At 48.1% G+C, this 26,022-nt stretch overlaps 1 protein-coding gene across 1 annotated transcript in view; it reads left to right on the top strand.

Moving 5' to 3' along the window:
• The window catches only part of INPP5D (inositol polyphosphate-5-phosphatase D), a 130,400-nt gene extending 125,446 nt beyond the window's left edge, over positions 1–4,954 (top strand). Inside the window, exons 26-27 of the mRNA XM_068543726.1 lie at positions 2,148–2,754; positions 3,767–4,954. Coding sequence (XP_068399827.1) covers positions 2,148–2,754; positions 3,767–3,769 — 610 coding nt within the window. The 3' untranslated portion in view covers positions 3,770–4,954. The remainder of the gene's footprint in view (positions 1–2,147; positions 2,755–3,766) is intronic.
• The last annotated feature ends 21,068 nt before the right edge of the window (positions 4,955–26,022 follow it).

Genomic DNA, 26,022 nt, shown 5'->3' with positions numbered 1-26,022 from the left:
GTTTGCCCAAGACTGTCTCCTTTTTTGCACTAAGAATCCCTCCTCCCAGGAAACCCCTGAATTCCTGGAAAACTGGGACGACCTGTCACCCTGGACCGAAGTCAGATGGTTAGAAAGAGGGCTCTTCTCAGACCCTGTTCGGCGCTTCACTCCTTTAGAAAACAGCCGACTCCGGAATCTGAGGAGTGAAATCACTGTGGCACAGGAATCAACCCTGTGCCCTGGGGATGCGTTCACTCACGCCACAGCCGTGGCTGCTATGGGAGCTGGTTTCTTTTCACCTTTGGTCCGGGAAATAAGACTTTTCAAAAGTGGACTACCCCAGCCTCCCCGCCCCGCCAAGCCTTCCCCTCTCTGACAGTGACAGAAGCCCCCGCCTCGAGGGAAGACTTGCCTTGCCCCATCTCCTGCTCTTTTCCCAGGGCAGCGAGCCTTGCAATCACCAAAATGCTTGCACCCGGGGTCCTCTTCCTGGCCCTGTCCCTAATTCTCTGAGGCGAGACCTCTCCTATCTCCTCATTGAGCATGGGCTTCAGGTGGCAGGCCACGCATTTTTCTTTTCTCCTTCTTGCCTCTTCATCAGGAACTTCTGGTCAGTGCCATTTCCATCCTCCTGCCCCTTCCTCCCTGTGCTAACTCATAGCAAAGGTCTCTGAGGATCCAGAGGGGGTGCAGAGGATGGCCCAAGGGGGAGGGGCCGACTTCCAAAGTCTTTGTTCAAGGCCCCAACATTTCTGGTTATATAACTGCTTCTAGGTCTTTCCAAAGAGTAATGAGCAAAAGACCAAGTCTACATGTCCCTGAGGCTAGCCTCCCCGACACCCCACATCATCGTGTCTCATTGGCACCTGTGCAAGGATGACATCTTGCCTCTGTCCCCTGCCCACGCCTCCTCCCCAAAGAGTCCATCAGCCGTGGCTGTTCGGCAACTTCGGAGCAGTGTTTCAGCACACGCTCCATCAGTACGAGGCGTCACGGCCTGAACGGTTCAGTGCGTTTTCCAAGGGACCCACATTTTCTTCTCAAGAGCTTCCTTATTTTGCAGAAAGCAGAACCCAGAACACTCCCCCTGGGAAATTATGCCGTTGGCCAGAAAGTAAAATGTGTTCCCATTCCTGGTTCTCATAATTTGCTCAGCAGGAAATCACCTCCAGCAAGAGCAGTAATAAATCAGGAAACAGACAAAGGAAGCTCTCACCTACTTTGGGGACAGCATGGAGCTCCTTCTGTGTCCATAAGTCACACAGGCCTGTTTTCTTGCTACTGGCTTGTTTCCTGATGCATGTCTCCAGGTTGCTTCTGATTTTCAACATACATGCTGTCCGTTTTTTCCTTCTCCCTCTGAGTGAGGACACGAAGGAAACCACACTCACCAGGAGCTCTCCAGGGAGAGGACTTTATGCAGAGGAAAGAATACTGTGCTAATAGGGAATGTCGGTCCCCTGAGCAGAAATTTCGTCTGGTTCACAGCCGCCTCCTGCACCTGGGGCAGCGTTGCACACTTGGGGGGGCTCCTGCACGTCTGTTAAATGGAGCTCCTTGGCCTGGGACCCTCGATGAGCACAAGAAGCCTTGCAGGTGGCCTGGTCGCCTGCAAGGCTTCTGTTCCCCTGAGGGTCAGAGGAGAACTTGCTGAAGACGTAGAGGAGAGGCTGCGGGATTCTTGGGGGAAGCCAGGAAGGGAGGTCTGTGAGCAGCAGTGATGGGGGCGCTGGCTGTGGAGGGCAGGCTGCTCCGATGAGGATGAAGCAGGTGGTTTTGGATCGGGGTGCCATGTAAGCCCCCCTCATCCCTTCAGTGAAGTCCCCCTTGCTCACCGATGCTCTGGTGTGCACAGTTTCTATGGTGGAAAATGTCCAAGGCAAGAGCTGAGGTTACCTATGAGATCATCAACATAGGAGTAACAGTTCCTTCTCCTGCCTTTTAAAAAAATGTTTTCTTTTTAATCATGGTGGAATTCACATAACATAAAATTAAGCACAGCATGTTTCAAGTGAAGGACTCGGTGGCCTTGAGTACACTCACAATGCTGTGCAACCACCACGGCCATCTAGTTTCTTTATCACCCCCAGAGAAACCCCGCATGCATTAAGCAGTCATTCCCCACGTGTGTTTCTTCCCTGCGCATCCTCTTTCCCACGCTCCAGGCCTGGCGACGTGGGGAAGAGCGCGGGGGAACCTTTGCCTCCGGAGGACCCGCAGCTGACCAAGCCCGAGATGTTTGAGAACCCGCTGTACGGGTCTGTGAGTGCTTTCCCTAAGCCGGCTCCCAGGAAGGAGCAGGAATCCCCCAAGATGCTGAGGAAGGAGCCCCCGCCCTGCCCGGACCCGGGAATCTTGTCGCCCAGCATCCTGCTTTCCAAAGCCCAGGAGGCCGAGGGCGGCAAGGGGACGGGCAAGCCCGCGCCCGCGCCCGCGCCCTTCCTCAGCCCCACGCCCCGGCTCCGCTCTTTCACCTGCTCGTCCTCCACCGCCGAGGGCCGCCCGCCGGGTGGGGACAAGGGAAGCCAAGGGAAGCCCAAGGCCCCCGCCGGCTCGCAGGTCCCGGTGCCGGCCAAGAGGCCCATCAAGCCTTCCAGGTCAGAACTCAGCCAGCAGCCCCCGGCGCAGCGGCCACCCCTCCCGGTCAAGAGCCCGGCCGTCCTGCACCTGCAGCACTCCAGGGGCCGTGACTACCGCGACAACGCCGAGCTCCCCCACCTCGCCAAGCACCGGCCCGAGGACGCGCCGCCGCCCGGCCGGGCCGCCATGCAGGTGCGCTCGGGGCGCAGCGCGCCGGGGAGCGGGTGCGCAGGCGCGGGCATGTGATACAGGTGCACGTGGGTGTGCGAGCACGTGAGTGATACCACCACTGTGGCCAGGAGTGCGCTCAGGTGCCCACGCACGGGTAGTGCATGCGTGTGCACGTGTGTGATACAGCCCACCATGCCTAAGAGTGTGCTCGGGTGCACGTGGGCGCTCATCCATGTGCGTGAGTGTGCGTGTGCATGTGCGTGATACAATGACCCGGCCCAGGAGTGGGTTCCGAGAAACGGTGTTCTGGGAACTGAGAATGAGAAAGGGGGTAGAGACAGAATTTGAACCTAGCCTGTCCCCAAAGTCCCTGCTCCTACATTGAAAAGTTAAAGGAGGGGCTGGGGGTAAACTCTGAGTCCTCTACGTCAGGCCCATAGGAATAAGGCTTCGTAGATACAAGAGCCCAGATCATTCATATTACGTTATCATCATTCGTATCAGTACTTAAAAATTTCTCCAGTATTTTAGGGACTTCAGACTCAATGACCCCTTCCTTCCCATAGAATAAGATTTCTTTTTGAGCAAAACCAATAGTGGTGAAGAACAGATTCCGGAGCCACACTGTCTTGGGTTTGAATCCCAGCTGTGCCACTTTCTGGCTCTGTGCCTTGAGCCTCAGTTTACTCATCTGTACAAAAGGGGGCAATCAGTGGAACCTGCCTCACAGGTTTATAGGGAGGATTAAATTTTATTATATTTCATCACTATATGTTACAACTTACGTGGAAAAGGTATGTTTCATCCATTGCCTATTATTTCATATGTATTATATGTTACTCCCTATGCATATAATATATATGCACGTATATTAGAATGCGTGCAAGTACTTAGAACAGCGTGCTGGCCCCCTTCAGCACTAGGTTAGCACTAAGCCTGCTCTAGCCCAGGGCATGCAAGGACATGGGGACCTTTAGTTAAATCTGGCCTGGCGAGAATGCAGAGCTGACAGTCTTCTGTTTTTGTCCCACAGTGAAGCCCCTGGTGAGCTGCCAGCGAGATGGGAGCCCAAAGGAGCAGCACGAAGCTGCTGGGACCCTCTCCCAGGACCCCTGTTCGCTCCTCCTACCCAGCTTCCTACGCAGGGCTTCGTCTTTTTCAGGAGAGGGTCTAGCTTCTGTGTGGTCAGCAAGGGGCACTGGCTGTGAAACTTGACACCCAGCACTGAAGTTGGAAGGAAAAACCCACCTGATGGGCACCAAACAACCCGCGCACCTGGGCCCCCAGCTTGATCTTGGTACTTGGGACCCAAGAGCCTTGTTCTGGCTGCCATTTTGAAGAAAGGAACTAAAGCGCTGATTTGTGCGTAGAGATATAAATAATAATAATAATAATAATATTAATAATAATAATGGCTACATGTAGGGAGCACTCAGCACCTGCCAGGTACCGTGCTGAGTGCTTTATGAACATTATGAGTTGAGTCTTTAGCCAACTAAAACCACATTCCCAGACCCCTCGGTTCAAAACAGTATGTCCTGAGTGGTTTGGACAAAGCATTAAAAATTAAGGCTAGTGCCCTCCTGTCGTGAGACAGCGCTTGGCCTTTAGGGAGCTCTGAGGAATGAGTGGTTAATTTAGGGTACAGTGAACCTGGCCTTGTCTAGCTTCAGTGATGCAAACTGCTTTAGCTAAAGCTGCCGGGGTCCGGCAGAGCCGGTGTGGAGAACAGGGATCTCTGGGTCATCCGAGTTCTTTAGTCAGAAGAAGAAGAAAGAATATCGGCTCCTACCCTCCGGTGAAGAGATCTGGCTTCAGCCTGGACTGGCGACGCCCAGGCTCGTGCCGGGTCCCCCGTGCCCTCCTGCAGGTGGGCAGGCACCGCCAGGCCATGGAATGAGCCACACCCCGAGCCTTATCTCATCGTGCTAATAGAAGAGTCTGTGCTGTTTGTTAGTTGCTGCAGAAAGCCAGCTTTCCTACCTGGCTGCCAGAGAGGGCGGGCCTCTTGGTTCCCGGCTCTCAAAGCAGTGCAGCTTTTTCTTTCCAAACTCTGTGGCTTTTGGCCCTGCTTCCTTGGTTACTAGGAGAATGGATTGGTGATGTTTGTTCTTGTGTTGCTTTTTGACATAATGAAATTAATGTAGGAAACCAAATCCAGAAGTGTGTGTGAGTTCAGGAGGATGGGTACGCACCCCACATCCCCATGTGCGTCAGTCTGCGTGACCAATAAATTGTGCCTTTCTCACCTCCCACCTGCGTGGCATTTTTTCCTGACATTCAGCCACAGACATGCTTCTAGGCTGTCAGGGCTGCAGAGCGGCAGCCCAGGGAGGGGAGGATATCGAGTTTCACGGTAGAGATGGGCCAGCATTGTCCTGAACAGAGGGGACACGGTAGAATGAGTTTGAAGTTGGCGTGGACCAGGAACAGCGGGAGACATCACACATCTTCGTGGGACCCCAGGCACACCCTGCAGCCACCAAACTTCCATCACCATCGTCCCATTGCCACCACTGCCTGCTGTCCTGCAGCCAAAGTTCCTCCTGGCTTTTGTACGTGTTCATTGCTGAGCTCCAGAGACAGTAAACACATGTACACAATCGCCAGCTTGTGGGCCTCCAGACCCCCACGTTCACGGGCAGCTTGCACTGCGTATGGGTCAGAGAGCAGCACCCAGCCCAGAGGGCCAGTGTGGGTGCTGCCTGGCCCTCCTTCCAGGCTGCCTTGGTCTGGGCTGCTGTCCCCGCCACCTCAGGCTACTCGGCCTCTGCTCCTGTTCACAGGTACCGGGCCTGGACTCCAGGCAGAGCCTGAGACAGTGGTGTTCTTGGCAGCCACGGAGCAAACCATTCACTGCCCTTCAATGACAGCACATGGAGACCGGCAGGGGCGGGGCTGAAACCCCAGCGCAACCAAGGCTCCTCATCCGCTCAGGTGGGATACCCTCACCCTGAAGGCTCACTTCCTGGTCCCTACATAGAACTTGACCCGAGTCCCCAGGCACCCACCTTCTGACCCCCTAGGCCAAGGGCCAAGGCGGAGGGGCAGCTGGAGATTACCCAGACATCCTTTAGGCCAGCCCTTCCTACACCCGCCACCCCACAGCTGAGGACCGGGCCACGGATGGCCATGGCACGTGGGGAATCCACCGCTGCCAGGGGGTGCTGGCGTGCTATGAGGGGCCTGCAACTCCCACCCCTACCTGGAATGGGCATCCAGGCCCTCCTCACCATTTCTGAGGGGTCCCAGGAGAAGCGAGTCCAGGAGCAGCAGTGCCCTGAGTTCTGGCGGCCTGAGCAGGTACAGTGCCCCCCTCGCCTCTCCCCCAGGCTCCAACGCCGGCTGTGTCAACACCAAGCAGGCTTTGACTGTAAGGAGATGGACAATGGGGCCCACTGTGATGCCTGGAACTGGAAACTGGAAATTGTGAAATTTAAGACTTTTTCATTCTTGTCCTTTCAACTGCTCAGCCCTGCACCCACCCTTCGAGGTCCCTGACCACGTTTCTCCCCGGGCTCTGGTCCGCCACCATCTCTTGGGGCCAGATTTTTCCGCCATGTCTGCTTTGCTCCCAATCCTGGGCCTCCCAAACACCCAATTCCCCTTCCAACAGCAGGATGAGAGGGGAACCCAGAAATCCCCACCTCTTTATCACCTAAGTAAGTTACCTCTATTTTGTTTCCGCCTTTCTTCACCAAGCTCCCTAACCAAGGAGTTGGATTAATAAGATTTGCTCACAAAAGTGTCCCCTACCCCGACAGTGAATTCCGTGTTCCCTGAGGTTACAGAAGCTGCTGGAGTCACTTTTTTTTTAAGAAGCAGATTTTTCCTTCTTTGCATGACATGAAAGCTGGTTGAAAACAGCAGATTTTTTGGCAACAGAAAGGCGTTGTTGTCCTGATGGCCTTTCCCTAATAGCAGCCCGCATTCAGCATCCGCACCGCCAGCGCAGCTGCTGCAGCTCCAAGCTGTCTGCCCAGGGACCAGGGTCAGGGGCAGCTGTGCCGCTCCTCCTTCCTGGGCTGTGATTCTTTTTCCATGCCATTTTTTCCACCCGACAGGAGGGAAATTAGTGAGTCATTCAGAAAAGCTCTCTCCCACAGCTACCTTCCCTACCCCAGCCTACAGGGTCTCTCTCTTCGCACGTCCTTAAAATAGTTTCTTTCTCTGGCAAACTAATTTCCATGGAGATCCAGCAATCTGAAGGCCTCGAAGCTTTCTGCAAGGCAGCAAGCCCAGCTCGAAGCCTTCACTCTAGCAGAAAGAAACCCTTTATCATGCAAATGTCTGGTCTCAGCCCCACAGACACCTCACCACCCCACCCTACCCCCCACCCCACCAGGTTCCTTTTTGGGAAACCTGCACTGTGCAGGGAACAATGCCGGCAGGTAGAGTCCGGGCAGGGACAGTCTTCTTTGTGGTCTGCACTGGTCAGCTCTTCTCGCTCAGATCCCGGCACCCAACCGCTGGGCCGGACTGGGAGTGATTTTACACCAGTGTGTACAGCTCGTGGTCTTCCCTCAACCCCATGCTGATGGCGTGTGCTGGGCTTTGGGATCAGCACATTTATCAAGGGGGACCATGGCGAGGAGGGCTGGTGTATCTTGGGCTGTGGCATCAGAAGGAATGGGGTTTAAATATCTTGTCTTTCCTTTCCTAAAAATATGAGTTTGTACCAGGCACTTAGCTTTTCTGAGCCTCAGTATTCTCATCTATAGAATGGGGAGAAGGGAGCCTTCGGCATGGTGTGGTTGTACGGATTCGGTGGGCTCGGGTCTGTGCCTGGCCCGTCATAGGCGTTCATTGAACCTCAGTCCCCTCCCTCTTCCTGGGAGACAAGACTGTGTGGGAGGGCCCCGTGGGGATTCTCCACACAGAGCAGGAGGAAAAGGTCCAGGCCGCAGTGAGGGAGGCGGCTGAGCTGAGCCTTCATGGACGGCAGGGATGTCCTAGAAGGAGGTCAGTAAAGGCCTCCCCCGTGTGGGCAAAGAAGGCCGGGAACCGAGGGGCCAGGCGAGCCTGGGCAAGCCTTGAAGACAAGAGACCTTGAGGCCAGATGGGCTAGTTGAGGCCAGGGAGACTAGTTGAGGCTAGGGGGCACTAGTTGAGACCAGATGGGCAAGTTGAGGCCAAGGGGACCAGTTGAGTCTCTTTAGCTACACAGACGGAGCTACTCCGAGAACCTGGACCTGGGGACATGTAGGGAGCCCCTGAGCTGGCACCCGGCCATACTCCACAGCAGGGCTGGCCGGTGCTCCTGGCCACTGGGATGAGCTGGCAGTCGTCCCAGTCACCACACAGCAGCTCCGTGACCCACGCACTCCTGGGCTGGTCTGACCCGGTGAGACTCGGCTCCGGCACATCTGCTTCTCCCTCCATCGGCTTCTTCCTACTTCCCTAACCAAGTAGATGACTCACAGCCCATGCTTTACCCTGCAGAGACGCGAGCAGACAGTGACACGCAGCTGTTCACGTGTTTAGGAAGGTCAAGAGTGGGGTGAGGCAAGTGAGGGACCCAGCGCAAGAGGTGAGAGGCACTCACTCTCAGGTGCCCACCTGGACTCGTTCCACCTGAAACTTAGCGTCCCAGGGCCTTGCTTGCCTCACCCCAGCCCTGGTCTGCAGAGCAGGTGGAGGAGGGATCACCGGATGCCAGGAGGAGTGACAGGCAGCGACACACTGACCTGCAGCTCTGGCAGGGCCCCTGGGAAGGAGGGGGGGTGGGCAGAGGGGCAGCCGGGAGAGGCCATCCTCTGCATTACGTGGAATTGGGTTTTAGTGCACGGGATGTAAATTGAATATTCATACCTAATTTTGAGCCTATCCCCAGAAATGGTTTGTCTCACTTCAGTTATTTTAAAAGAGCATTCAGTGTAGGTAGTAGCTGAGAGCACAGACTCTGGAACCGGACTGTCTAAATGTGCCAAAGTGTGCCAGTCTCTGTGCCAGGCCCTGAGGACCTGTGAGGAATAAGGAAATAGCCCCGGCTTCCAGAAGAGGCAAATTCACGGGCCAGAGGTTATATTGCCACGTGTGTGGACAAAGGGTGTGTGGACAAAAGACCATGCAATGATTTCCTCCAGGGGTTGCTGGGAGAACGTTTTATGATTTAGTGTTTAGAATGATCGCCACCGTGGTGCTGAGGATCTTGGACTCTGGGGGACCCCCAGCCCCACTGCCGACCCACTGTACTCGCCGACCCAAGTACTAGGTACTTGTCTAAGTACTCAGCCTGCCATTGCCTCCTTTCTTCATGTGTACAAAGGAGAGAATAATAACATCAACCTTGTGGGGTCCTTGGGAGGAGGAGGAGACCGACTAGTGATAAATAACCCTGGCTGCACGTCCACCCTCAGCAAATGCCAGTTGTAATCAACGTGCTCATCTGACAAAACCACATAATTCTTCATGTCTCCGTCTCAGCCTCGGATGCTACAAAGGTCACAGATGTAGAAGCTGCTATGAGCCACTCAGAACTCCGCCACTCCTGGCTTCTCAGGCCAGGTCCTGGCTCCAGATCTGACAAGCTGCATGGTGTTGGCCAGGTCACTTCTGCGAGTCACACCCAAGACACCTGGGACAGGAGAACCCAAGCCCTGGGCCTGGCAGGAGTGGCCCAAGCCACCAAGCCTGGCCTCGGCCCCAGCGCCCAGTGCCACAGAGGCTGCAGCAACACCAGTCTGCTTGCTCTTTCCCCTGGTCCTCCTGTGTTTTTTTCCAGTTTGTCACCGGGAATCCGTCCTGTCCAACCGTGGATGGACTAGAACAGAGCAACAGCAGGCCTGGCACAAACAGGCCTCCGTTTGCAGGTTAACTCCTGGAGGAGCTAACCCTTCTGGAGCTAAGAACAGAGAAAAGCACCGTTCACCCCAGGGCCAGGCTCTCGGCCTTAGCGCTATTGACATTTGGGGCCGAATCGCTCTTTGTCGGGGGCTGTCTGTGCATTGCAGGATGTTAGCAGCACCCCGGCCTCTGCCCGCTAGCTGCCAGTACGCCCCCCACACCAGACACTGCCAAATGCCCTCGGGGGAGGGGAAGGGGCAAATCACCCCCAGAGGTGAATAACTGCCATGCCACGCTTCCCCTGAGACTGTTTTTTTTGCGAGATAAGAACACTAACAACAACCACTAAAAGCAGGAAACTAGGAGAAAGGACGCGCCCCCAACAAAATTATAGACGCATCACCAGGCCAGTTGGTCCCTTCCATTTCAAGGGACAAAGATGTGGAAGTCACCTTAGGGGATGGGGTCTGTCACCAGGATGCATGGGAGGGGAGGAAGTTGCACAGCCCTGCATCAGCCCTTTGGAACTGTGGAAGTTCCAAAGCCATTTGGAATAGGAACAACAGCCCCTGAGCGGATAGGGTACAAAAGACTAGAAAGTCTTTTACAAAATAATCATCTTAGATCAACAGAAGACCAATCTTCAATGTCGTCCTGCAAGATGGGTTACTTTAGCAATCTCTTCCTGTTTTCTCCAACGTCCCCTTTTAGTATGGCTGGTAATTATTTTGGTGATTGCCACCCCCTCGAGATGTGAGCCCAGCGTCAGCCCTGGGGTCCCCTCCCTGATTGATGGACCAGATTCTGCTGCTTTTTGCCTGTCCTTGGTCCACAGTCCTGGTCCTCACTTGGTATACCTGACGTTCAAAACTTTCAGGGAGGCCAATTTAGGGTCAGCTAATCTCCATTAGCTGCCTTATGAGTTTGGGTACCCCAGAAACAGACTCTGAGGCAAAGCTTCAAGTGCAAGGGAAGTATGTGGGAGTAACTCCCAGAAGCACTAGAGAGGGAGTAGGGAATTGAGACTGGGAAGGGAAGGAAGCCAGTAAAGGATACTCTCAGAGCGGGTAGCCACTGTGGCCAAATGGGGCTTAATCTGCGGCTGCCAGTGTGGAACACAAGCCTGTGTTATCCCATCCAAAGAGGAGAGAGCTGGGTGCCTACACACCCTCTCTCATGAGCCACAGTTAAGGGCTGCCTCTGGGGGGTGTTAATTCCTCAGCCGATAATACAGCCTATGCAGCAAAGGCAATTCCGATGATCAGAGAGCGCTCTCAGGCCTGAAGAGCCAATCACAGACAGGACGTGGGTGGGGTCCCAATGTGTCTCTTCTGCCACCTGATAGGATCAGTGCTACCAGACAGAGTTGTAGGACCATGCCAGCCCACTGGCCTCTCCTGCTTCTCTTCTGTGCTGAGATTCATGAGTGCTCAGAAAAACGTCTCTGAAGAGATATTTAGTGTAAGTATGTCCCAAATAGTACAATGAGAGACTGAATATACACACAGACAATGGTCAGACTATGTATAAAAATAGATCTCTGACCCACAACCTGCAGCAACCTGCCCAGGAAACCAAGCCCTTATCTACAGTAACTGGCCCAGGAAGGCAGCCTGCTGTAAGCCAGACTTGGGGGATGTGAGACAGCTGTCTCTGCTGACAGTCCAGGAAGCCAAACAGCAACTCCTGGCCCCAAACAGCCAGAATTTGATTAATAACGGACAGCTTCCCAAATGTTTGTCCCCATTTCCAACTTAAGACCAACCAGAGAAAGCCAAATATGGAGCCCTAAACCAGCCACGTAGCACACCTCCCTGGTAGTTGGCCACCTCCAGCTTCCCCAGGCCCGGTGTCCCCCATCAGTCTCCACACCCGAAGCCCTCCCTTTTTCCACCAGAAAGCTTTCCCACTCCTCTGCCTGCCTGTGAGTTGCTGCCAAAGCACAGGTGCTGGTGGCTGACCCCCTTGCCGTAGCCAGCTCTGAATAGACAGCCTTTACTTTTCTCATTTGACTGGTCTTTATTTCTACAATAAGTATGTCTCAAATAATTTACGCTAAACATTTATGGGGTTTTATCTGATACTGAAATTTAACTGGGCGTCCTGAATTTTATCTGGAAATGCTAACGCTGCTTCATCTACATGAGGATCCAAGTCAAGGCTCCATCCCCTCGAGTTGGACTACTGTGTTTCCACAGCTGGAAGGAGGCGCTTCAAATCTATAAGGTACGCGTCCGTAGCAAGCAAAGAGCAGAGACAGTAAATACCACCAACTGCAGACTGGCTTCCCATCAAAAAGAACCAAGTGGAAGCTAAGGGACTATTTGCTTTAGGGTTGAACTTTTAAACATAAATGGAAACTTAGAGAAGTAAATATTCCCTGTCGAAATGCATTTAACTCGTAAGTTATCTAACATTAATTACCTATTGGCTGCATGACTTTGGACAAGCTACTTTACATCTCAGGGGAGAGAGGTTTTGCAATCTGAGTTCAGCCACATGAACTACCTCTTTAAAAAAAAAAACAGTCAACACTCTTCAGGGGAACATAACAGAATTCTGAGGATCTGCAATTTATCGTTCAACATATCCAGGTTACAATACCATTCACCATGTCCAGGATATAATCCAAAATTGCTTTATATAAAAAGAATCTGCAAAAAAAAAAAAAAAAAAAAAAGAATCTGCAAGACATGATCCATCTTAGAGAAAAGATAAGAAACAGAGATCAACCCCATTCCAGATACTGGAATTAGCAGATAAAACTTTACAGCAGTTATTATAATTACACCCAAGGACATAAAGGAAAATATTCCTGAAATAAATTAAGAGATAGAAAAATCTCAGCAGAGAAATAGACATTTTAAAAAGTCTACACAGAATTCTAGTTGAGTAAAAAATATCCTTCAAGAATGAACATGAAATAAAGACATTTGCACATAAATAAAACTGAGAGAATTTGTTGCTATCAGATCTACTACCAAAAAAATGCTAAAGGAATTTTTTAGGCTAATGGGATATGATAATAGGTAGAAACTCAGTTCTTTAGGAAAGAATGAAAAGCATTGGAAATGTTAAATATATGGATAAATATAAAAGACTTTTTTCTCTTAATTTCTTTAAAATATACTGTGTAAAACAATAATTATAACGTTATTGTAGGGTTTATAAAATATATAGATGAAATACTTATGATAATTGTAGCTTAAAGGTAGAGGAGGGTGGCAAATGGAGCTATATGATTGCCAGGTTGAAACATTTCACATGAAGTGGTACAATATTAACTCTAAATAGACCATGAAGTGTCGCAGATATATGTTTTAATCTCTAGAACAACCACCAAAGAAGGGGATTCCAAGGGAGCTATGTGTCTTCCAGTGGCCTCCAATTCTGCCTCCATATTTCTTCCATATTTCTGGGTTTTGACCCTTTTCTGTCCCTTGCTGGTCCCTACCCCAATTCATTCACTCGGCAAAACACCACACATGAGTGAAAGCCCATGTGTAAGACGGACTTCACTGAAATTTGGGGGCAATGTTTCATTGCCACATCACAGACTATCACAGCCAACAATTTACAAGTAACTATTAGACATCTTCGTTCTTAAAATTCTTCAGTCACCTGGCCACCAGAAACTTCTCTCTGAGCTACTCTCTCTGGGGTGCCCCCGCCCCCTGCGCTGGCCCTCCCTCTGCTCAGAACTCTCCACAACCTTCTCATTTTGTCCTATGGAACCACATGGTTCTCCGTTGCATTCAAAGCCCATCCTTGCCATGATTTGGGGGTCATTACTTCACAATAGCCATGACCTTCCAAGGTGCAAGAAGACAGTTTTCTCTTTGAAAAATTCCACTACTAACTTTTAGACCCATGTTTTCCTCTTTTTTACATATAGATACACCACTGAGCCGTCTCCCAGCTCCCTTCTCTATTAAATAGAACAAACGAGCTCCAACCCAAACTTGAGTGGTCCACCCATCCAGGTTCTGAGCCAAAGAAACCCGCCCTCGACAGCCATTGTTACTGAAGTAACTTCACCGGGGCCCTATGCCCCACCCCACCTGGCTTATTTGCTCTGCCAGAATATAAATTTATTAAGCACGTCCCACATGCTAGGCACACAGTGCTTGTCATAATATTGTCATAATATTACATATATATAACTCTCCCTAAGAAGGGTTTTTCGGCAGGCTGCTAAGAGTATAAAAAAATCTTCTCTCCATATCATCTCCTTGTTACTGATGGACACTGGGCCACCTTAAGGCCAGTTTGAGAAACCTTAGTCTGACCGTCCCAGTCATCCATTGCCACATAATGAACCACTCCAAAACTTGATGGCTTAAAACAATGACGGCACTTATTTGGCTCATAAATCTGCAATTCGGTCAGGGCTTGTCGGGGATAGCAGAAAGCTGCTTTAAAATCCTCAATGCCATTCTCCCCTACTCTCTCCACTTCCTGGTCCTCTCCTCTCTCCCCCTCGCCCTCCTTCCCCTCTCGACCACCCACCTCTACACCCATCCTTCCTCACTCCCCTCTCTCTGTCCTAGTTCATGCAATCCCTTTTTTATCAAGTTAAATTTAGACTCTCACGTTTTTCCTTTCCCCAGGGTCCATTTCTATCTTTCCTCAGTGGAACCAACAAAATTTTTCCTCGTTAGGAAGGTGGAAGAGGGTGGGTCATCACTCTTTAATATTTTTCATATATATATATATTTGAAAATAAACCGAGTAATTTTAATTCAGTAATTACATTTGCAAATTAACCCAGTATTTTGGGTAGACTAGACATCTTTGTATGTGCATGACCCATGATTGTAAATAGATGAACCTGAACGTATAGGATATGGCACACTCAAGAGAGACATTAATGAAGAGATTATAGGGATGCAGGCATCGAAGAGAACTAGCAAAGGATGTTGAGGCACCCAGGGATTAGCAACAGCAGAAAGCCATCACTACCCATAGATCTGAAGCGGTGTGGTGTTACCCAAGGCAGTGAGAGCTTGAGCCGGAAGAGGGGTCCCTGTCAGAAGCTATAGTCACAAAAAACAAAACGAACAAACAACAACAAAAAACCCCACCAATGACAACAAAGAAGGGCATGGGTTAAAAACACCTTGACTTCCCTCTTCTCCTGCCTTTTTATTTCCTGCTGGTTCTTCCCATTGGCCAAACCCAACCAGAGGCCAGAGGGCAAGGGAGCTCAGGTGGTGATACTGTCACAGGGGTCAGCCTCCAGACATGGAACACACTGAGAAGGGCAGAGAATGGATGGGGAGGAGGGTGGGCAAAGGGAGAAAAACCAGCACAACTTGTTACAAAAATGAGGAAGATCATGGTAACTCTTTCAAACTATGCATACATCAGGAGCAAAAGAAGCTGGGGGGAGGCACATGTCCAAACAATTAAGAAAAATAGACATTGACAGCAATTGGCATGACAGTCATTCTTAATTACATGAGCTAACAAAGTGGGATTCCTGGCATGACTTACTACAAAGGAATTTATGTTTGGCTTGGAAAGCAGAATGGTTCTTATAACAGATTTTTCTAATTATGTTTTGCTTATGCTAATACGAAGATTTGATTCCTCAAGTAAATACCACCTGATCACAAAGCAAGATGGCTCAAAGGTACACTGAACTCCAGGTGGAAGCCAGGCTGGGATTTGGCAATTTGCTGCAGATGATGCTAAAGTAAATGGAAGTTGTTGCTTTGGTTTCATGGGGGCTGCTCTCTCCAACTGGTCTGTCAAAGCACCAGAGGCAGCTACTGTATCTCATGCTTTTTCTGGATGCCTCAAAAATAATGGTACTCAAAGTTCACTAGGCATGAGAGTCGCCTAAGGAACTTGTGAGAGTGCAGATACCGAGGCCCACCAGAAGGAAGGATTCCCTTGGTCTAGATGGTGTCTAAGAATCTGAATTTCAACATTCATTCCAGACCATTCTGATGCTGGTGGTCAGGGCATCACATTTAGGGAAACGCTGTTCCAAAGGCTGAACATATGATTCATAGGCCAAGGAGACAAAGAGGTGTAATAGACAAAGTGGGTGTCATAGACAAAGTGGGTATAACAGACAAAGTGGGTATAATAGACAAAGTGGGTGTAATAGACAAAGTGGGTGTCATAATAGACAAAGTGGGTATAGTAAACAAAGTGGGTATAATAGACAAAGTGGGTGTCATAGACAAAGTGGGGGTAATAGATGATAAAGTGGGTGTAATAAATGATAAAGTAGGTGTAATAGATGATAAAGTAGGTATCATAGATAAAGTGGGTGTAATAGATAAAATGGGTGTAATAGACAAAGTGGGTGTCATAGACAAAGTGGGTGTAATAGACAAAGTGGGTGTAAGATGATAAAGTGGGTATAATAAATGATAAAGTGGGTGTAATAGATGATAAAGTGGTTGTCATAAAGTGGGTGTCATAGATAAAGTGGGTGTCATAGACAAAGTGGGTGCCATAGACAAAGTGGGTGTCATAGATAAAGTGGGTGTCATAGACAAAGTGGGTGTAATAGATGTTAAAGTGGGTGTAATAGATGTTAAAGTGGGTGTAATAGACAAAGAGGGTGTCATAGACAAAGTGGGTGTTATAGACAAAGCGGGTGTCATAGATGATAAAGTGGGTGTCATAGATAAAGTGGGTGTCATAGACAAAGTGGGTGTCATAGATGATAAAGTGGGTGTAATAGATGATAAAGTGGGTGTCATAAAGTGGGTGTCATAGATAAAGTGGGTGTCATAGACAAAGTGGGTACCATAGACAAAGTGGGTGTCAGATAAAGTGGGTGTAATAAATGATAAAGTGGGTGTCATAGACAAAGTGGGTGTAATAGATGATAAAGTGGGTGTAATAAATGATAAACTGGGTGTAATAGATGATAAAGTAGGTGTCATAGATACAGTGGGTGTAATAGATAAAATGGGTGTAATAGACAAAGTGGGTGCCATAGACAAAGTGGGTGTCATAGATAAAGTGGGTGTCATAGACAAAGTGGGTGCCATAGACAAAGTGGGTGCCATAGATAAAGTGGGTGTCATAGACAAAGTGGGTGTAATAGATGTTAAAGTGGGTGTAATAGACAAAGAGGGTGTCATAGACAAAGTGGGTCTCATAGACAAAGTGGGTGTCATAGATGATAAAGTGGGTGTCATAAAGTGGGTGTCATAGATAAAGTGGGTGTCATAGACAAAGTGGGTACCATAGACAAAGTGGGTGTCATAGATAAAGTGGGTGTCATAGACAAAGTGGGTGTAATAGATGTTAAAGTGGGTGTAATAGACAAAGCGGGTGTCATAGACAAAGTGGGTGTCATAGACAAAGCAGGTGTCATAGATGATAAAGTGGGTGTAATAGATAAAGTGGGTGGCATAGACAAAGTGGGTGGCATAGATAAAGCGGGTGTAATAGATGATAAAGTGGGTATAATAGATTAAGTGGGTGACATAGACAAAGTGGGTGGCGTAGATAAAGTGGGTATCATAGATGATAAAGTAGGTATAATAGATAAAGTCAGGAGATGATTTGGGTCCAGAGCTGGGTTCAAATCCTAACTTCGCCCTTGATTAGTTGAGGCCAGTTACCTTCTCTGACTGCCATTTTCAAAAAGAGTAAAAAATGTACCTGAGAGTACACTTGAAGGTAATAAATGAAAAGTGAAAATCATGATTAATACCCAGTGACACTCACCATTTGTACCCAGAAGCTCCTTGAGTGAGGTTTTCTCAAGATGACAGGGCTCTGGGGGTCCTACCGCAAAAGACCCATGAGGACAGCCCCTCTGAGGCCCAGGACTGTGTCCTTGGGCCCACTGAGCACCATCCTGCGATACGGTAGTTCATACATTTCATAGATTTTTAGGCTTGCTCTTTCCTTGTTTCCACTCAGGAAGTTATTATTCATCCTGCAGCATATGGATAACAGGTTTTTTTACCCATTCTCTCTCGTCGTTGGCATTACACCATTCAACAATTATGGTGTTAACAAAAAATATTAAAACTAGCCGTCTTAATTTTTTGGTTCTGGTTCATAGTATAGCAAAATGAAAAGGAAAATCTTTCACACAGTCCCAGTGGTGCAGAAACATTTAGAAATGATTCTAAATATAGATTCCCAGCTGACAGAGGGGTTGTTTTATGTCATTCTGTAATTTCGTTTTCACAGCGTGTTCTGTGTGCTGGGATGAAGATTTTTAATGAAGTCAGAATGCTAAATTTAAGTGAACCTTTGCTCTCCGTTCATTGCAAATGCATTTTGTTACCATTTAATTGGCTGCACATCTTGGCATCAGACCCCAGGCAGCAAAACAGAAATCAAACCTCCTAATGCAACAGTCTTGATGATGCCCAGATTCTAACTATCACTGTGGGTCTTTCCTAATCTTTCACTTAATAGACTTTCAGTGAATACATGTAAAAAGAGTTTCCATTGTTCCTATTAAATCATCCTAATTAGACATGAATATGTGACTTGAGGAATACTTTACATAATGTAATTACCAATATTAGATGACATATAATAAGCTCCAAATTTTGTGGTCAATGAATAGCCTATGAATACTGCTTATTATCGGGAATAAATTTAAAACGCAAGCTGTTCCAAGCAAGCCATAGAAAACATTTACTTATAACTCAGGTCCAAAATCTACAGTAACCTGTTAGTGACTATAAAATCTGATGTAGCTCTACTGGACCTTCAAACTTAGGTGTGCATAAGAATCACCTGAGAGGCTGTTTAAAAATACAGGTTCTGGGGCCACCCACAGAGAAGTTGATTCAGTAGCTCTGAGGGTGGGGGAGAGGTGAAATGTGCATTTTAAACATCTCCCCAGGTGATGCTGGTGTAGCTAGTTGGGAGCTAACTAGTCCATTTTTCCTGGAGGCCCTCCTCTCTCCTTTGTTCCTACCCATGGGCCACTCCCAACCCAGGTATCCTTTTCAACACTGGCCTGGAAGCAGGTGTGTATCTATGATCAAGGAATGTTCTTCCAGCTCTCCAACTCTTGGCTCAACCACATGACAATCTAATCACTAACAAGGTAAATTCACACAGATCCAGCAGGTTACCCCCAGACCACGCTCAGAGAGGTTCTGGGTGCCTTTGGGCCAAACAAAAATGCACAGTCATGTGCGTTCTTTTCTTGATCCTCACTACTCTGTAGGGTGGGTCTTATGTGTACTTTACAGAGGAAGAAACTGAGGTTCAGAGAGGTCAGGGCACTTGGCAAAGCTCACACAAGAAAGGTGGAGAATTCCAAGCCTGTCTCAGGCTCCAGACCTGTGCTTACCTTGTCAAGAGCTCGGTTTTGTTGCCAGGATACGTGGAGGTGGGTGAAGCATTTTACATAAAAAAATAAACTAATTACCTCTCGGAATTAATTTTCTATACAAGAGGAGATTACTGTACATTCACAGAATAGCAGCTACACAGGAAATGATTAAAATTCTAAGAAACGTCTCCCTGTCTCTAGCTTCAGACCTTTTACAATGCTTCCACCTTATGGTTAGGTGTGAAAACAGAAAGTTAAGTCCTGGTTTGTCTCCTGTTTTCAAACCCTCTATCAATGGCCCAAGGACATCCTGGCTTGGGTGGGGGCATTGCAGGAACTATTTCCCAACAGGATCAGAAAAGTGATCTTCATAAACGTAAGGCTGGAATTTTCAAAGCTAACTTTTGCAGTTTTGTTGGTTTTGCAGTTTTGATGGTAGGCTCAGACTCCATAACAAAATACCATACCGTTCATTTTCTTGTGAGAGCCCACTTCCTGGTTCACAGACGGCTGTTTTCTCAGTCTTCACATGGCAAAGAGAGAAAGAGATTTCTCTCTCCCTTCCTTTTCTTATAAAACCTATTGGATTAGGGTCCCATGCTTATGACCTCATCGAAATTTATCTCCTAAAAGCTCTATGTCCAAATACAGTCACCTTGGATTTAGGGATTCAACATATGAATTTTGGGGGCATACAATTCTGTTCAGAGCAGGTGGATTCAGTAATTTTCTAGAAAAGCAACTTTGGAGAGGTGCAAAGAGGCAGTTTTTCCTATCTGAAGACAGTAAGTTCTGAGAAGGTACACTTCCAACCCTTTTGTGGAAAAATGGATGGTGTATCAGGAAGTCAACACGTGGGGTTACCAGGCCTTAGGCCGGAACCCTGAAAGATGCCGTGGCTGCTGATTCCGGTTCCGTAGTGTCCGAGGCAGAATTGTATGCAAACGTGTTTGAATGTGTACATTTCTCAGGGAGGTATGCTCTAGCCACAATGGCTTCCCTGCTGGTTTTTGCCAAGCTATGGCCTTAGGGCTGTCTTAGGCTGGGTTCCCTAGAAGCAGAGCCTGAGACTGGGATTCTTGTGCCAGCAATTTATTGACAAAATGCTCTCAATCCAGACATCAGGATAGGCATTGAGGAAACGAGGATAGGTCAGGGGAAGAAGTTAGGCAGAATTGTAGTTTTTGGAGAAGTCTGTCCTCAGTCTGTCCCATGGGGCACTCCGGAAGATATATTGCATCACAGAGAGTGTCCTGTTCAAAGGCAAGGGCACTGGGCACCCATGCCCCCTCCTATCAGTTAGTCATTGCCCACCTTCTAGGCATCTCTTGGAGGGGAGCTGGCTCTGGTCAGCCGAGGGCAGTCCTCCAGAGAAGGGGACAGTTGTGAGCCTTTTGCTGTCAACACCCACTTCAACACGGGCTGCACTGACTGCTGCAGAGGACCAGGTGGGCTCCAAATGCACCTGCTACAGGGCCTGCTCCAGCTGAGCCCTCTGCCGGGATGCTCTTCCCCCAGATAACCTTTTAGCAGACTCCCTCCCCTCTGTCAGGTCTTTGCTAAAACCTCACCTTCTCAATGAGGTCCACACTGGCCACCCTGGCCACCTTACTGATGTTCAGACTGCACCTCCACCCCCTCACCAGCACCCTGACTCTGCTCCACTCTTTCCTTTTGTTCACAGCTCTCATCACCCTCAGACATACATAACTTACTTCTTTCATACGTTCAGTTTTCCTATGGTCCGTATCTCCCATTAGAATGGAAGCTCTTTAAGGGCAGAAATACTGGTCTAGCTTTAGCCCCGAGAATACCGCCTGGCATATGCAAGGCACTTAATCAATGCTTGTTGAGTTAATTATTGAAGTCACAAAGGGACCCAGACCAAAAGAAGAGAGGAGGTCAAGACTCCAAAGAAAAGATGGTCTAAAAGCACAGTAGCCAATCCAGTAGGGTGCATCTTGGGTCCTACAAGAGGGGTACCACCACCTCCATCTTCGTGTCCAAATGAATGCAAAGTGGTCATTACAATGTGCTCTGTGTGGCTGCTCAAAGCTGTCTGCCCAATACGGTTGCTGTAGTGGAGGACTTACTAGGCTACTACTGGTACTTCTGAAATAACTTTGTCTTATTCTCCCTCAGAAGACCACCCTGATGATAATACCTTAGTTAGCAGAACTTTTCATCCAAAGGTATGGAAATGCTAAGATATGGAAACACTCAGATATGACAATGCTTCATAGATACAAAATGAGGAATTTTTACAACTTCCTTAGAAGATGCATGCTAATGTGCACACTCTCATTAGTTCAGTGACCAGGTCCACCACATCCTATCTGCCTTAGAAAGAAGAGATCTTGGACAAATCGTGAAAAAAAATTTTTTTAATCATCTCTTCCTGACCTTCCCCCCAAAGAATTCACAGGAAATTGTTTATTCCTTGCCTGGACGAAATGGGCAAAAGATTTAGATAGAGATTACCCAAAAGGGAATGAATCATGAGTAAACAAATAGATGGGAAAAAGTTCAATTTTACCAAATTAAAGCAACAGTCAAATACGATTGTCATCTATCAAATAGCAAAGTTTTTTTTCATTTTTCGCTTTTTTTTTTTCTATTGTACTACCAAAACTGGCAAAGAAATGGTTCTACACATGGATGGAAGTATAAAGTGGTAAAAGCCTATGGAAAGTTATATGGCCAGAAGTATTTAAAGACTTTGCTCTCTTCATAACCTTTGACCTACGAGAGTCAGAACCCTGGTGGAACCCAATCCTACTAAAATAATCAAAAATTCAGGCGGGGAAGAGCCTTTTGAAACCAACCACAGGGGTTTATAGCAGGACTAAAATGCCAGGAAGAGGAAAGAAGAGAAGTAGATTCCTTGGGTAAGATGCTGATAGATTCCCTCAAAATTTCTCTTTGGTTTAACTTTCTATCACTAGGACACATTTTCTTTAACAAACCTGTCAGTAAAATGTACTTCTGATAACAAGTGTGTTTTCAGGTCCCTAAGACATTTTATAAATCCCCACATAATTGTGTGATGAAAGGTCATTTACTCTGTCAAAAATATATTCTGTTAACTCAGGCTGAAATGTCACGTACACATTTTCTACATTTAACTTGACTTTGCCCATGAGTTGGATAATAGATCTGAACCCAGCATCAAAATATGCAAATCATCCCACCTCGGATGCAAATGTCAAATACGCAGAGACAGACTTCAGAAAACATTGTGTGTGTGTGTGTGTGTGTGTGTGTTTATGTGCAAGGACAACTTTTGTCACATTTACCCTGCGGCCCAACAAATAGATCACTGGTATTTAGTTTCATAGTTGTATTTGCTGCTTTCATGTGCTTCTGACTGTTGAATCATATTTCCAATAGTTCCACAACCTTCCCCTGTGCATGGCTCTTATTAACTTGGAGCCATGTTAATAAATTTTATTTTCAAAATTCAGAAATTCAGAATTCAAAACAACATTGTAAAAAATTCTCTGTGGAAAGGGGCGGGGGTGCAATGAATTGGGAGATTGGCATTGACATATACACACTATTTATACTATGTATAAAATAGATAACTAATGAGAACCTACTGTATAGCTCAGGGAACTCTACTCAGTGCTCTGTGGTAACCTAAATGGGAAGGAAATCCAAAAAAGGGGGGATATATGTATACGTATAGCTGATCCACTTTGCTGTACGGTAGAAACTAACACAATATTGTAAAGCAACTATACTCCAATTAAAATTAATTTTAAAAAAAAGAAAAAAAAACATGAATCAATAGACAGGATGTGTTCGTTTTGTAGCCTCAGCAAAAAGGACTCTTATGTCTTATGGATATGATCACAAATTTCAAACGAATAAAGTGAAAATTAATGAGAAAAAAACAAAAAACAAAAAATTCCCTGGGAACTTCCCCGGTGGCACAGTGGTTAAGAATCTGCCTGCCAATGCAGGGGACACGGGTTCAAGCCCTGGTCTGGGAAGATCCCACATGCCACAGAGCAACTAACCCCGTGTGCCACAACTACTGAGCCTGCACTCTAGAGCCCGCGAGCCACAGCTACTGAGCCCGCGAGCCACAACTACTGAAGCCCGCATGCCTACAGTCCATGCTCCACAACAAGAGAAGCCACGACAATGAGAAGCCCGTGCACCACAATGAAGAGTAGCCCCCACTCACTGCAACTAGAGAAAATCCACATGCAGCAACGAAGACCCAACGCAGCCATAAAAAATAAATAAATAAATAAATTTATTAAAAAAAAAAAAAGGAGATCCGGGCATCACCCACCTTCTGACACCTGAAAACACTGCAGCTCAGGAGGTGGCCCAAATATCCTCTGAAGAGCACCCCTAGGAGAAACAAGCTTGACCACTATGCCGTCATCACGTTTCCCTCACCACGGAGTCAGCCATGAAGAAAATAGAAGACAACAACGCACTGGTGTTCATTGTGGATGTCAAGGCCAACAAGCACCAAATTAAACAGGCTGTGAAGAAGCTCTATGACATCCACATGGCTAAGGTCAACACCCTGATCAAGCCTCATGGTTAGAAGAAGGTAGGTATATGTTCGACCGGCTCCTGACTATGATGCTTTGGGTGTTGCCAACAAAATTAGGATCATCTAAACTGAGTCCAGGTGGTTAATTCTAAATATAAAAGTTTTCGCTATTAAAAAAAAAAATAGCTTCAGCCCATAAAACAAGTGCTCACCCAAAATGGGATTTAAGGGTGTTTTGGGGGTTTTTTTCTTTATCATTTGGCCACGCAGTGCCGCATGTGGAATCTTAGTTCCCCGACCAGGGATCGAACCCGAGACCCCTGCAGTGGAAGCGTGGAGTCTTAACCACTGGACCGCCAGGGAAGTCCCAAGTTTTTGTTTTTTAAATTTTTAGCGGAAAAGCTGCTTAAAAGGTTGTTGGCAGTTCCCAGTTTCTGGAGGCAGAGCCTGTGCAGCAGAGGTGTTCCCTGATTACTCCATGAAAGTATTTACCCAGACTTCATTTACTTTGGAAAAATTAATAGAAATGGGCTATTTAGTTACCCAAAGGTGAAGCAAATTCCCGCCCATCGATTTTGGAGATGCTGTGAAATCACAGCAGATGGGAATGCAGGATTGCTGGGGAGGAGCGGAGACGATTCCATTCACCCCCACCCCACCACAGGAGACCTGCCTTCATGGCCCTCGTGTGAGAAGTCACCTGGGGTCTGGCAGAGAGGGCAGGTAGGCCCCCCACGTTACAGCATGAGGGGCTGTCACCTCCCCAGTCATGAATCCGGGCCTGAGAAAGGACACAGCAAGGCCGTCTTCCCCCTGCTAGGAGCCCCCTTACTCCAGACCCAGGACCTGCAGCAGCGCTTGGTTCATTCCCTCAGATCCTGGCAAAGGCAGACAGGACCAGGAGGGAATTCCCTGCTTTGAGCCTCTGCCATAAAATTATGTTTAAGGGGTTTTCTGGCTGTCGAATTCTAAATTTCCACTGTAGTCAAGGCTCTCTGCTTACAAGGAAGAGAAACGAGCTACAGGTGGAGATGGAGCAATGGGAGAGGCCAGGGAGCGCTGATGACGTGCAGACTCAGACACATGGCGGCGTGGGGAGTGAGGCTCCTCCCTGGCCCTGGTCTTCCCCAGACGTTTCCTCTGCCCACTTTCCTTGCTCCCCTCTCCTTCCTGGTCTCCCTGGCTTTGCCTTGGCTCCACGTAGCTGTTCCAACCCTGAAGTCCAGCTCCCCATGCCTGGACCCCTGGAAGAGGAATCTGCCCCATCTTGGGTGTCCACAGCTGCTCCAAAGAGCGATGGGTCAGATAGGTCCAGTCCCGTGGTGGAAACATAGGCATCCAGACCCATGATGTTATTAGAGGGAAAGCAATTAGACTTGGGGGGATCAGGACCCCCAAAATGTCTATAGCAGAGCTGGCAGCTCCTCCTTCTCCCATCCTCTCCTGGTACTTGGGTTTCATCACAACCTCTGGTTCCCTGACAAGCACATGCCAAGGCAGGATTAGATGTGACAGATTTACTGAGGGAGACACCTGGGAGGGGAGATGGAGGAATGGGGGTCTCTGGATGAGGGTAGGAGAGCTGTCAGACCACGTGCAGGCCAGACCCTGGGAAGGAGAGAGGGAGGAAGGGAGGTTGGGAAGGAAGGCCCTCAGCCTGCAGTGAGTTCTAGCAAAGTTTCAGCAGGGCTGATAGGGCGTCTGTCTTAATCAGCTCGGGCCTCTTTAACAAGATACCACAGACTGGGGGCTAAATAACAGATATTTATTCTTCACAGTCTGGAGGCCAGGAAGTCCAAGATCTATGTGGCAAAAGTTTCTATGTCTGGTGAGAGCCCTCTTCCTGGTTTGCAGACGGCCTGGCAGAGACAGATCATCTCTCAGGTGTCTCTTCTTATGAGGGCACTAATCCCATTCACAGGGGCTCCACCCTCCTGACTTAATCACTCCCCAAAAGTCCTACCTCCTAATACCGTCACATTGGGGGTTAGGGCTTCAATGCATGAATTTTGGGAGGACACAAGATTTAGTCCATAACAGTGTCCTTGAGGCAAAGTCAGAGGAGTCTCACACGTCTCCAGAGTGACCTTGTCTTAGTTCCCCTGCTGTGCTTGGTCCCTGGTTGAGGCTTCCATCAGAAAGGTGGACATGGCTTTATTGCAGCAGTGGATTCAGAGAGCAGCAGCAAGGGCTGTCAGTCAATTTTGATTCCCCAGTAGGAGATCTGAAGGGCATAAGTTCAAGGCCAACACACAGGCCTTCTTTATTTTAAGAATGCAAAAACTCTCCTTAGCCTGAAGGCCTCACAAAAACAAATAGGCTGGATTTGGCCCACCTGCCATATTTTGCTGACCCCCCCTTGGTTTAAATTACAAGTTAAGGTTTCGGTTGTTTGCAGCTGAAATCCTCCTAACTTCCACAAGTGGGGGAGTACTGCTGACACAAGAATGTTGACTTAAGGCTGCTTGTCATTCTAAATCCCCTTGTAAATTAGTCCACTGACACTCAGACTTACTGCATCTTACTTTAATTCTTGCTTGCATGAGAGAATGAGTGTTTTCCTTTTCCTCCTGTCCACTCCTCACTTCCCTGTCCACTCCTCACTTCCTGAAGCAGGTAACTTTTTTTTTTTTTAGTTTTATTTTTATTTTTGGCTGCGTTGGGTCTTCGTTGCTGTGCGCGGGCTTTCTCTAGTTGCGGCAAGCGG

The sequence above is a fragment of the Eschrichtius robustus genome, chromosome 5 (assembly GCF_028021215.1).
Source record: "Eschrichtius robustus isolate mEscRob2 chromosome 5, mEscRob2.pri, whole genome shotgun sequence".
NCBI lineage: Eukaryota > Metazoa > Chordata > Mammalia > Artiodactyla > Eschrichtiidae > Eschrichtius > Eschrichtius robustus.
The sequence above is the reverse complement of the archived record's forward strand: the minus strand, read 5'-3'. Positions and strand labels throughout refer to the sequence as shown.